We start from the raw sequence: 13940 nt of genomic DNA, 5'->3' as shown, positions 1-13940 counted from the left end.
AAAAAAGAAATGATAGAAAATTTAAAATATTAAGAAACAAATGCTACAATATTAAAATTAAAACTTGTAAGATGCAGCTAAAGAGGTACTCATAGGTAAATATACAGCCATAAAATGCTTATACTAGAAAACAAGAAATACTATCTAAATTAAGTATCCAAATTAAGAAGTTAGAAAAAGTAAAACTTTATAAATCCAAAGTAGAATAATACTAAAGATTAGAGCAGAAATGTTTAAAAATAGAAAATAAACCTACAATCGAGAGGATCAAAAGAGCAAATTACTGAGTAGAAAAACTTACAAAGACATCAATTCTTTACAGTCAATATAACTCCAATCAGAATCTCAACAGTTTTTTTGTTTGTTTGTTTGATAGACTTGTCAAGATGATTAAATGTATATAGAAGAATAAAAGCTCAGGAATAGCCAAGACATTTCTGGGAAAAAAATAACATGAAGGAGAGTCTAATAGTAGAATAATAATAAAGCTTTAGTAACTGAGGCAGCATAGTACTGGAACACAGAAATTTACAGATAACATTATGGAAATCACAGAAACAGTACCAAATGTAGATGAGGCTGGGAGCAGTGGCTCACGCCTGTAATCCCAGCACTTTGGGAAGCCAAAGAGAACAGATCACCTGAGGTCGGGAGTTCAAGACCAGCCTGACTAACATGGTAAAATCCCATCTCTACTCAAAATACAAAAATTAGTCAGGTGTGGTGGTGCATGCCTGTAATCCCAGTCACTCAGGAGGCTGAGGCAGGACAATCACTTGTACCCGGGAGGCGGAGGGTTCAGTGAGTCGAGATCGTGCCACTACACTCCAGCCTGGGCAACAGAGCAAGACTCTGTCTCAAAAAAAAAAAAAGTAGATAAAACATTGATATATAACAAGTGACATATCAAATAAGGTGGAAAAATAATCCAGCTAGGAAAAAAAAAGCCATAAGGGGAAAAAAATGAAATTAGATTCGTTTCCTGACTCACACCAAATATACAAACAAAACAAGGACAAAAAAGGTTTTTCAGAGTGACTGAAATGTGAGAAGTAAAACTTGAAAACTGAACAATTTTCTGATCTAGGGATAGTGAATAACTTACAAACAAGAATATAATATAAAATTCCAAAAACTAAATTGTATTAAAATTAGGAATTTATTTATTAAACCTCACTCTAAAGAAAATAAAAAGACAAGCTGCACACTGTGGGATATTTACAAAAGATATGTAACACACAGTCTCCAAAGATAACCACCATTAATTGATTGATATACATGGATGCTACTCCACTAATCAAAAAGTGGGGTCTATTTCTCCTCTTTTTGAATCTGGGCTCGTCTTAGTGAATTCCTTTGACCAACAGAATACTGTGAAAATAATATTAGCCAGTTCTAGGCCCAGCCCTTAAGAAACCTGCCAGCTTTCACTTTCCCTTTTAAAGCTATCCACTATGTGGGAAGTCTGACTACCCTGAGATGACCATGACCACCCAAGTCAGCCACATGGAATAGTATGTGAGAAAGCACTAAAGCACCATGTAAGTGAAGCTTTCTTCACTTCAGCCCAGATCAGCCATCAAATGAATGCAGCCAGCTGAATCAGTGCAATGCCATATGGAGCAGCAAAACTACTCAGCTCAGTCTAGAATCAAGAGAAACTGTTGTTAATTGAAGCTACAAGAGTTTAAGGTGGTTTGTCACACAGTAATAGACAACTGAAATAACATTTAACATTTATTTGACAAAGGATTCATCTGCCTCCATGATTTAGTCACCTCCCACCAGGCCCCTCCTCCAACACAAAGAAATACAATACAACAAGAGATGTGGGTGGGGACACTGAGCCAAACCATATAAAAGAAGTTCATAGATAAAAAATATTGTTCAATATTCTGTCTTGTGTTATACAGTGGGTTTGCAGATGTTTATTACTTCAACATGTTTTCTGATTAGTTCTGTTTTTTTTTTTTTTTTTTGAGACGGAGTCTTGCTCTGTCACCCAGGCTGGAGTGCAGTGGCGCGATCTCAGCTCACTACAAGCTCCACCTCCCAGGTTCACGCCATTGTCCTGCCTCAGCCTCCCGAGCAGCTGGGACAACAGGCGCCCGCCACCAAACCCAGCTAATTTTTTTTGTGTGTGTATTTATAGTAGAGATGGGGTTTCACCATGTTAGCCAGGATGGTCTCAATCTCCTGACCTTGTGATCCACCCGCCTGGGCCTCCCAAAGTGCTGGAATTACAGGCATGAACCACCACGCTTGGCTGTTTTTTGATTAGTTTAAAAGGGCCATGCCAAGATTAATGATGACAAGGTATAGGGGAAAAGGATTAGAGTATAATCCAGTGAATCTGAGGGTTCTACTTACTCTGTCAAAATAAAAAGACTAAAAGTGTATTGTTTAACTGGCTTGTGAGACAACAGATGCCAGAAGACAATAAATTAATATCCTCAAAATGCTGAGAAGAAAATAACTGTCAGTCAAGTATTTTATTTTTAAAATTGTTATTTCTTTTTTAACGAGGTAAAATATACATATATAATTTACCATCTTTAGCATTTTTACATGTATAGTTCAGTGGTAATAAATATATTTATTCCTCTTTTTCAATTCATCCCCCTCCCCTTCCTGGCCTCTGGTAACTACCATTCTACTCTATTTGCATGAGAGTCATTTTTTTTGCTCCCACATATGAGTGAGAACATGTGATATCCGTCTTTCTGTGCTTGGCTTATTTCTCTTAGCATAATAGCCACTAGTTCCATTCACGTTGCTGTAAACAACAGGGTTCTTTTTTATGGCTGAATAGTATTCCATTTTGTATACATACCACATTTTCCTTTTTTTTTTTTTAATATTATACTTTAAGTTCTAGGGTACATGTGCACAACGTGTAGGTTTGTTACATATGTATACATGTGCCATGTTGGTGTGTTGCACCCATTAACTTGTCATTTACATTAGGTATATCTCCTAATGCTATCCCTTCCCAACCCCCACAATAGGACCTGGTGTGTGATGATCCCCTTCCTGTGTCCAAGTGATCTCATTGTTCATTTCCCACCTATGAGTGAGAACATGCGGTGTTTGGTTTTCTATTCTTGCGAGCATTTGCTGAGAATGATGGTTTCCAGCTGCATCCATGTCCCTACAAAGGACATGAATTCATCCTTTCTTATGGCTGCATAGTATTCCATGGAGTATACGTGCCACATTTTCTTAATCCAGTCTGTCACTGATGGATATTTGGGTTGATTCCAAGTCTTTGCTATTGTGAATAGTGCCGCAATAAACATATATGTGCATGTGTCTTTATAACAGCATGATTTATAATCCTTTGGGTATATCCTCAGTAATGAGATGGCTGGGTCAAATGGTATTTCTAGTTCTAGATCCTTGAGGAATCGCCACACTGTTTTCCATAATGGTTGAATTAGTTTACAGTCCCACCAACAGTGTAAAAGTGTTCCTATTTCTCCACATCCTCTCCAGCACCTGTTGTTTCCTGATTTTTTAATGATTGCCATTCTAACTGGTGTGAGATGGTATCTCATTGTGGTTTTGATTTACATTTCTCTGATGGCCAGTGATGATGAGCATTTTTTCATGTGTCTGTTGGCTGTATGAATGTCTTCTTTTGAGAAGTGTCTGTTCACATCCTTTGCCCACTTTTTGATGGGGTTGTTTGTTTTCTTCTTGTAAATTTGATTGAGTTCTTTATAGGTTCTGGATATCAGCCCTTTGTCAGATGAGTAGATTGCAAAATTTTCTCCCATTCTATAGGTTGCCTGTTCACTGTGATGGTAGTTTCTTTTGCTGTGCAGAAGCTCTTTAGTTTAATTAGATCCCATTTGTCAATTTTGGCTTTTGTTGCCATTGCTTTTGGTGTTTTAGACATGAAGTCCTTGCCCATGACTATGTCCTGAATGGTATTACCTAGGGTTTCTTCTAGGGTTTTTATGGTTTTAGGTCTAACATTTAAGTCTCTAATCCATCTTGAATTAATTTTCGTATAAGGAGTAAGGAAAGGATCCAGTTTCAGCTTTCTACTTATGGCTAGCCAATTTTCCCAGCACCATTTATTAAATAGGGAATCCTTTCCCCATTTTTTGTTTTTCTCAGGTTTGTCAAAGATCAGATGGCTGTAGATGTGTGGTATTATTTCTGAGGGCTCTGTTCTGTTCCATTGGTCTATATCTCTGTTTTGGTACCAGTACCATGCTGTTTTGGTTACTGTAGCCTTGTAGTATAGTTTGAAGTCAAGTAGCGTGATGCCTCCAGCTTTGTTCTTTTGACTTTAGGATTGTCTTGGCAATGCAGGCTCTTTTGTGGTTCCATATGAACTTTAAAGCAGTTTTTTCCAATTCTGTGATGAAAGTCGTTGGTAGCTTAATGGGGATGGCATTGAATCTATAAATTACCTTGGGCAGTATGGCCATTTTCACAATATTGATTCTTCCTATCCATGAGCATGGTATGTTCTTCCATTTGTTTGTGTCCTCTTTTATTTCACTGAGCAGTGGTTTGTAGTTCTCCTTGAAGAGGTCCTTTACATCCCTTGTAAGTTGGATTCCTAGGTATTTTATTCTCTTTGAAGCTATTGTGAATGGGAATTCATTCATGATTTGGTTGTTTGTCTGTTACTGGTGTATAAGAATACTTATGATTTTTGCACATTGATTTTGTATCCTGAGACTATGCTGAAGTTGCTTAGCTTAAGGAGATATTGGGCTAAGACAATGGGGTTTTCTAAATATATAATCATGTTATTTGCAAACACGGACAATTTGACTTCTCCTTTTCCTAACTGAATACCCTTTCTTTCTTTCTCTTGCCTGATTGCCCTAGCCAGAACTTCCAACACTATGTTGAATAGGAGTAGTGAGAGAGGGCATCCCTGTCTTGTGCCAGTTTTCAAAGGGAATTTTTCCAGTTTTTGACCATTCAGTATGATATTGGCTGTGGGTTTGTCATAAATAGCTCTTATGATTTTGAGGTACGTTCCATCAATACCGAATGTATTTTTAGCATGAAGGGCTGTTGAATTTTGTCAAAAGCCTTTTCTGCATCTATTGAGATAATCGTGTGGTTCTTGTCTTTGGTTCTGTTTATATGCTGGATTACATTTATTGATTTGCGAATGTTGAACCAGCCTTGCATCCCAGGGATGAAGCCCACTTGATCATGGTGGATAAGCTTTTTGATGTGCTGCTGAATCCGGTTTGCCAGTATTTTATTGAGGATTTTTGCGTCAATGTTCATCAGGGATATTGGTCTAAAATTCTCTTTTTTTGTTGTGTCTCTGCAAGGCTTTGGTATCAGGATGATGTTGGCCTCATCAAATGAGTTAGGGAGGATTCCCTCTTTTTCTATTGATTGGAATAGTTTCAGAAGGAATGGTACCAATTCCTCCTTGTATCTCTGGTAGAATTCGGCTGCGAATCTGTCTGGTCCTGGACTTTTTTGGTTGGTAGGCTATTAATTATTGCCTCAATTTCAGGGCCTGCTATTGGTCTATTCAGGGATTCAACTTCTTCCTGGTTTAGTCTTGGGAGAGTGTAAGTGTGGTATGTTCCTTCTATACCCATTTTGATGAGGATGTTTATCATAAAAGGATGTTTAATTTTATAAAATGCTTTTTGACAACTAATCAAATAATCATGTGATTTTTGTTCCTGGTTCTGTTAATGTGATGTATCACATTTACTGATTTGTGTATGTTGAACCATCTTTACATCCCTGGCAAGAATCTCAGTTGAACATGGTGAATAATTTTTTTTATGTGTTGTTGAATTCGTTTTGCTAGAATTTTGTTGAGAATTTCTGCATTTATCTTCATCAGTGATACTTGCGTACAGTTTTCCTTTTTCGTGTGTCCTTCTCTGGTTTGGGCTTCAGGGTAATGCCAGCCTTGTAGAATGAGGTTGGAAGTATTCCCTCCTCTTCACTTTTCTTGAAGGATTGGAGTAGGATTAGTATTAGTTATTCTTTAAATGTTTGGTAGAATTCAGCAGTGAAGGCATCAGGTCCCAGGCTTTTCTTTGATGGGGGACTTTTTATTACAGCTTTGAACTTGTTACTATTAGTTCATTGATGTTCTCTCTTTCTTCATGGTTCAATCTTAATAGGTTGTATATGTCCAGGGATTTATCTGTTTCTTCTAGGTTTTCCTTTTTTTTTTTTTTTGGCATGCAGTTGTTCATAATAATCTCTAATGATTCTTTGTTTCTTTGGTATCAGTTGTAGTGTCTCCTTTTCATTTCTGATTTTGTTTATTTAGGTCTTTTCTCTCTCCTTATCTGGTTTGTCTTGCTGGTGGTTGTGGTTTATCAATTATCAATTTTATTTCTTTTCAAATGATCAACTTTTCATTTCATTGATCCTCTTTATGTTTTTTAGTCACTATTTCATTTAGATCTGATCTTCATTATTTCTTTTCTTCTACTAATTTAGGGTTTGATTTGTCTTTGCTTTTCTAATTCCTTGAGGTACATCGGTAGATTGTTAATTAGTAATCTTTCTACTTTTTTTCATGTAGGTATTCATTGCTATAAAATTCCCCATTAGCACTTATTTTGATATATTCCACAGGTTTTGGCATATTATGTTTCCATTTTCATTTGTTTCAAAAATTTTTTTTGTTTCTGTCTTAATTTCTTCATTGACTCACTGGTCATTCAGGAGCAAGTTGTTAAATTTCCATGTATTTTTATAGTTTCCATAGTTGTTCTTATTACTTTCTAGTTTTATTCCAATGTGGTCAAAAAAAGATACTTGATTTTTATTTTTAAAAATGTGTTGAGACTTGTTTTGTGGCCTAATAATCTAGTCTGTCCTAGAGAATATTCCATGTGCTAATGAGAATATATATTCTGCAGTTGTTGGACAGAATGTTCTGTAAATGTTTGTTAAGTTCATTTGGTCTCAAGTCCAGTTCAAATCTAATGTTTCTTTTTTGATTTTCTGTCTAGATAATCTGTCTAATGCTGAGAGTGGGGTATTGAAGTCCCCTACTATTATTGTATGGCAGTCTTTATAGCTAGTAATATTTGCTTTATTAATATGGGTGCTCCAGTGTTGGTTGCATATATTTAGAACTGTTGTATCTTCCTGCTGGATTAATTCCTTTATCATTATATAATGACCTTGTCTTTTCTACTATTCTTGACTTAAAGCCTGTTTTATCTAAGTATGGCTACTCCTACTCCCTTTTGGTTTCCATTTGCATGGAATAACCTTTTCTATCCCTTTACTTTCAATCTATATGTGTCGTTACTGATAAGGTGAGTTTCTTGTAAGCAGCATATAGCTGAATCTTTTTAAAAATCCATTCAGCTATTCTGTATCTTTTAAGTGAATAATTTAATCCACTTATGTTGAAGGTTATTATTGACATGTGAGGCTTTGTTCCTGTCATATTGTGAATTGTTTTTTGGTTGTTTTATATATTCTTTGTTCCTTTATTTTTCTCTTTTTGTTGTTGTGGTTTGGCGGATTTCTGCCGTGGTATCATTTGAGTCCTTTCCCTTCCTCCTTTGTGTGATTGCTTTACCACTTTTTATACTTTCATGTGTGTTCATGATGATAAATGTCATCCTTTTACTTTCAGGTTTAAGACTCCCTTGAGCACTTCTTAGGGGACCAATTTTGTGATCCTGAATTCCTTCAGCATTTATCTAGGAATGACTCCCATTTCTCCTTCACTTCACTTTAGCTGATATAATATTCTCAGTTGGCATTATTTTTTCTTTTAGCACTTTGAATATATCATTCATTCTTTTCTAGCCTGTAAGGTTTCTGCAGAGAAATCTATAGTAATCTAATGGGGTTTCCTTTATAGGTGACAAGGCTCTTTTCTCCTGGTGTTTTTAAGATTCTTTCTTTATCTTTGACTTTAGACGGTCTGATCATAATGTGCCGTAGGGATCTTTCCACATTGTTTCTGCCTGAGGATCACAGAGCCTCTAGTGTCTGAATGTCTAAATCTCTTGCTAGACTTGGGAAATTTTTAGCTAGTATTTTGCAAAACAGGTTTTCTAATCCTTTCTCTCTTTGCCCTTGGGGATATCAATAATTCATAACTTTTGTCACTTTATGTTGTCCCAAACGTTATGAAGGCTTTGCTTATTCTTTTTTATACTTCTTTATTTTTTCTGACTGAATTATTTCAAAACACTTATCTTTAAGTTCTGAGATTCTTTTTTCTACCTGATTTAATCAATTGTTGAAGCTTTCAAATGTATTTTGTATTTCCTTCAGTAAATTCTTCAGTTCCAGAATTTTTGTTTCTTTTCAAAAGAATCTTATCTCTTTAAGAAATTTCTCATTCATGCCCTAAATTATTCTTCTGATTTATTTGTATTTTTTTTAACAATCCTCTTGTATGTCACTGAGATTCTTTAAAATCAATATTGAGTTCCATGTCTGAGATTTTGACAATTTTTTTATTAAGATCTACTGATGGAGGATTACTGTGTTCCTTCAGAGGTGTCATATGTCCTTGTTTTTGCATGTTTTTTATGTTTTTATGCTAATATCTGTGCATCTGGTATAACAGTCACTTCTTCCTATTTTTGAATTTACTTTCATAGGGAAGGACTTTTTCCTGAAGATGTATCTATGGTACTGGCTGGTACGGTACTTTGGCTTTGAGTCTGCGTGTGGGTATTAGTGTAGTCTCTGCATGATTTCTTTGGCTGTAAACAGTGTTAGTGGTATCTGTAATACACAAGAACACAACAACAACAAAAAAGAAAACAAGAGGTCAATATCCCTGATGAACACAGATTAAAACTCCTCAGCAAAATACTAGGAAACCAAATCCAACAGCACATCAAAAAAAAAAAAAAAATACACCATGATCAAGTGGGATTTATGTCAGGAGAGCAAGGATGGTTTAATATACGCAAATCAATAAACATGATACATCACATCAACAGAATGAAGGACAAAAGTCATTTGATAATCTCAATAAATGCAGAACAAGCATTTGACAAAATTCATCGTTTCATGATAAAAACTCTCAACAAACCAGGCATAAAAGGAACATACCTCAAAAAAACAAAGGCCACATAGGATAGACCCATAGCTAACATCATACTGAATGGATTAAAGTTGAAAACCTTTCCTATAACAACTGAAACAAGATAAGGATGTCCCCTTTCACCACTCTCATTCAACCTCATACTGGAAGTCCTAGCTAGAACATTCAGGCCAGAGCAAGATATAAAAGGCATCCAAATTGGTAAAAAAGAAAATCAAATGGTTCCTCTCTGTTGATCATATGATTTTATATCTAGAAATACCTAAAAACTCCACCAAACAATGCTTAGATTTTAGAGATGAATTCAGTAAAGTTGCAGGATACAAAATCAATGTACAAAAATCAGCAGCATTTCTATACACTAATAATGACCTAGCCAAGAAATAAATCAAGACGGCAATCTAATTTTCAATAGCCACAAAAGAAAAATACCTAAAAATAAATTTAACCAAAGAGGTAAAAGATCTCTACATAAAAAACTATAAAACACTAACGAAAGAAATTGAATATGACACAAACTAATGAAAAAGCATCCCATGCTGATGGATAGGAAGAATTAATATCATTTAAATGACCATATTGCCAAAAGCAATTTACAGATTCAATGCAATTCCCATCAAAATACCAATATCATTCTTAACAGAATTAGAAAAAAAAAAATCCCCCAAATTCATATGGAATCAAAAAAGAGCCTGAACAGTCAAAGAAATCCTGAGTAAAAAGAACAAAGCTGGAGGCATCACATTACCTGACTCCAAAATATATTGCAAAGCTATAATAACCCAAACTGTATGGCATTGGTATAAAAAGAGACACACAGACCAATTGTACCAAATAAAGAACCAAGAATTAAAGCCACATATTTATAGCCAACTGACTTGCAACAAAACTGACAAGAACCTACATTGGAAAAAGCATACCCTTTTCAATAAATGATGCCTGGAAAACTGGACAGCCACATGCAGAAGAATGAAAGTGGACCACTATCTCTTATTACATACAAATATCATCTCAAAATGGATTAAGGACTTAAATGTAAGATCCAAAACTAGGGAAAACTCTCCTGGGCATTGGTCTAGGCAAATAATTTGTGACTAAGATCTCAAAAGCACAGGCAATAAAAATAAAAATAGATAAATGGGACTTAAACTAGAAAGTTTCTACACAGCAAAACAAATAATCAACAGACTGAAAAAACAGCCTGTTGAATGGGAGAAAAAAATTGCAAACTATTCATTTGACAGGGAACTAAGATCCATAATATACAAGGAACTGAAACAATTCAACAGGAAAAGCACAAACAATCCCATTAAAAAGTATGCAAAGGACATGCATAGACATTTCTGAAAATAAGACATGTAACCAGCCAATAGGTATATGAAAAAAATGCTCAACACCACTAATCAGAGAAATGCAAATCAAAAACCAGAATGAGATACCATCCTATCCCAGTCAGAATGGCTATTAATAAAAAGTCAAAGTCAAAAAATAACAGATGTTGGTAAGGAGGTGGAGAAAAGGGAACTCTTATACACTGTTACTGGGTATGTAAACTAGTACAGCCACTATGGAAAGCAGTAGGGAGAGTTCTCAAAAAACTAAAAATACAATTACCATTCAATTCAGCAATTCACTACTGAGTATCTACCCAAAGTAAAAGAAATTAATATATAAAAGGAATACCTGCATTCACACATTTATTGCAGCAGTATTCACAAAAGCAAAGATACAGAATTAACCTAAATGTCCATTGATGGATGAATGGATAAAAAATGTGGTACATATATACAAAATGAAATACTATTCAGCCATAAAAAAGAATGAAATCATATCATTTGCAGTAACATAGATGGAACTGGAAGTTATTAAGTGAATTAAGTCAGACACAAAAAGACAAATGCCATGTTCTCATTTATATGTGGGAGCTACAAAATTTGAATAAAATTTAAGTTTAAAATTTGAATAATATATGAAGGTAGAGAGTGGAAAAATAGATAACGGAGACTAAGAAGAGTGAATGGCAAGAAGGGGGAGGATGAACGGAAGTGGGCTTAAGGATACAAAGACTCAGTAAGATATAAGGAATAAATTCAGTGTTTGATAGTGGAGTAAAATGACTATACTTAATACAAATATATTGTACTCAGGTCATGGACAACCTAAGTACGGTAATTTGGTCACTACACATTAGATACATGTACCAACAATTCTCATGTACCTCATAATTTGGTACAAATAAAAACATTTAAATGCAAAAATATTTTTTAATAATAAATCATAACTTCTTGTAACATTTTTACTTTATAAACTTTATTTCTTACTCTTTTGTAATAATACTTAGCTGTACAATAAGCTGTACAGAAATATTTCTTTTCTTTATATCCTTATTCTACTAGTATAGGCATTGTTCTATTTTAAAATTTTATTTTACTTTTTAAACTTTTTAATTATAAACTAAGATACAAACACACACATTAGCCTAGGCCTAGACAGGATCAGTATCACCAATATCACTGTCTTTCAACTCCGCATCTTGTCCCACTAGGTCTCTGGGGTAGTAACACCTGGAACTGTCATCTCCTATGATAACAATGCCTTCTTCTGGAATATGCAATCCAGCACTTTGGGAGGCCAAGGCAGGCAGGTCACGAGGTCAGGAGACCGAGATCATCCCGGCTAATACGGTGAAACCCCGTCTCTACTAAAACTACAAAAAATTAACTGGGCGTCGTGGCGGACGCCTGTAGTCCCAGCCACTCTGGAGGCTGAGGCAGGAGAATGGCGTGAAACCGAGAGGCGGAGCTTGCAGTGAGCCCAGATCCTGCCACACTGCACTCCAGCCTGGGTGACAGAGCGAGACTCCATCTCAAAAAAAAAAAAAAAAAGTATGGTATAGTAAATACATAAGCAAGTAACATACTCATCTATTATTATCAAGTACTATATACTGTACGTAATTGTATGTGCTAACTTTTATGACTGGCAGCACAGTTTACAACAGCATCACCACAAACACATAATGCCTTGACTATGACATCACTAGGCAACAGGAATTTTTCAACTCCATTATAATCTTACAGGACTACCGCTGTTATGAGGCACATGACTGTATATGTACACATATTTCCTAGCCTAGTCTATCCCACAAATGCAAGTAAAATATCCATTAGTGTCCTTAATGTAATTCATCAACTTCTTAGAAAAGTTATATCTCTACATAAAAAATCACTTATAATCATCCGTATATATTTGTGTTGAGTGTGTATATATACACATTATACAGTAAGTGATGGCAAGGTTTTTCAACGAGCTCATTATTCGTTTATAAATGGAAAAGAAAAAAAAAACCTCAGAAATACAGGAATAGAAGAGAATGCGGCCCGCCTGAGGGAGAGCAACTAAGGAGACCCTCGCGTTAAGAGCAACTCAGAAGACCCTCGCGTTGAGAGCTCCTGCGGTCGGGACCCCCTGCGTGGCCGGCGCCAGGCGCTGGGTGGATGGGCCAGCATCTGCCTGGTGAGGGTTCCGCGCGGGGACCCGGAGGCGCTCCCACAGCAGCTGGGGAGCGCCCAGGCCCTCCGCGCCCACGCAGCCCTCGCAGTACGACACCGGCGGCCCCACGCGCCGCCCGCCCGCCGAGCCTCCGCCGACCGCCGGCAGGAAGAGGCGGACGACCTTACCCGCCTCGCTGGGGTCCCACGGCCGTTGTGGCCCTTCCTGGAAGCGGTGGAGGTCCGGCCCGCCCACGCCGGAGAGCGCCAGGCGAGGGTGAATGGGACTGACCGCGCAGCACAGCCCTACCACGCCAGGTTCCGACGCCTCCTGGTCGTAACCGCCTGACCGAGCGCCCCGCCTGAGCCCCGGCGAAGAGGCCAGAATGGGGGTGGGGTCCCGAACGCGGCGCAACGGATCCTGGGTGCGGGCAGGTGAGGGGGCGCCCCGGCTCTTGCGAGATTCCACCGCGGTTACGCGGCGGCTCCCGACGTGAAACCGACGGTGCTGGGGGCAAGGGGGTTGTTGAGAGTGCAGAGAGTGGCCCAGAAGTGTGCGCTGAAGGCAGATCAGATATGGTGCCCAAGTTAAAGACTCTAGTCTGACCTGCATACCTACCTGAGTATGGCCTAAAGGCGGGAGAAACGTGTGCCTTTACAGAACAGGTGGCTCTGAGACCTCTGAAAGAGGTGACTCACACTTAAGATTTTCACAACTCGTGGGCGTGAACTTTCATTAAAAAGCCTCACTTACTAGTGAAGGATCATATATATGCAATAAAACAGGTCTAAGAGGTATTCTAAGATAAAAATAATTACATATAAAAATACCCCATTTCTTTTTAAACGTCTTATAAAAATTTAGTAAGTTAATGTTCTATATTTCACTCACTCAACAGCTACAATATTTATTGAGCGCTTACTATGTTTCAGGCACTGAGCTAGGCACAAAAAACACCTGGGCGACTTCATATTTCTTGGTGGGATCCACAGGAAAAAAAAACAGTGTAGAGATTTGTTGGGGCCTATTATATCTAACGCTGTGATTAATATTTTAAAAATCAGCTTCCCATTTTTATTATAATATTTAATAAGTTTGAAAGTGTAACCATTCCTCATATTACAATAAAATCTATGTATGAATTTGAATCTTTGAGAAGCTGTTTGGTAAGAGGGTTTAGGTGTTGGGGTGGGTAAGGAAATATGTCACTTTTAAAAGGAAAATCCTTTTGGAAATAATGTTTTTTATGCCAATAATCATTTGCATTTGAATAAAATTGGCCAAAAAGTTGAGAGTCGTAACTTAATAAAATATCAGTCAATAGACTGTCTAAAACAAAATAAGATCAACAAAAAAGACAGACTATGAAGGGCCGCCGAACCCACCTTCATATCCAGTGTTC

General features: G+C 37.0%; 2 protein-coding genes across 3 annotated transcripts in view; both read right to left on the bottom strand.

Annotated features, from left to right (window-relative positions):
• DNAH14 (dynein axonemal heavy chain 14) overlaps positions 1–12931 on the bottom strand; it is a 526180-nt gene extending 513249 nt beyond the window's left edge. For both annotated transcript variants that reach the window (XM_045397720.2, XM_045397721.2), the window contains exon 1: positions 12727–12931. The gene's annotated coding sequence lies outside the window, so the exon portion shown is untranslated. The remainder of the gene's footprint in view (positions 1–12726) is intronic.
• Positions 12435–13276, bottom strand: LOC123570334 (uncharacterized). The gene has a single exon (XM_045380799.2). The coding sequence runs from the start codon at positions 13148–13150 to the stop codon at positions 12473–12475; it is 678 nt and encodes a 225-aa protein (XP_045236734.2). The 5' UTR covers positions 13151–13276; the 3' UTR covers positions 12435–12472.
• Positions 13277–13940: the final 664 nt, after the last annotated feature.

Source organism: Macaca fascicularis, chromosome 1, assembly GCF_037993035.2.
Source record: "Macaca fascicularis isolate 582-1 chromosome 1, T2T-MFA8v1.1".
NCBI lineage: Eukaryota > Metazoa > Chordata > Mammalia > Primates > Cercopithecidae > Macaca > Macaca fascicularis.
This window is presented reverse-complemented; position numbering and strand designations above follow the sequence as displayed.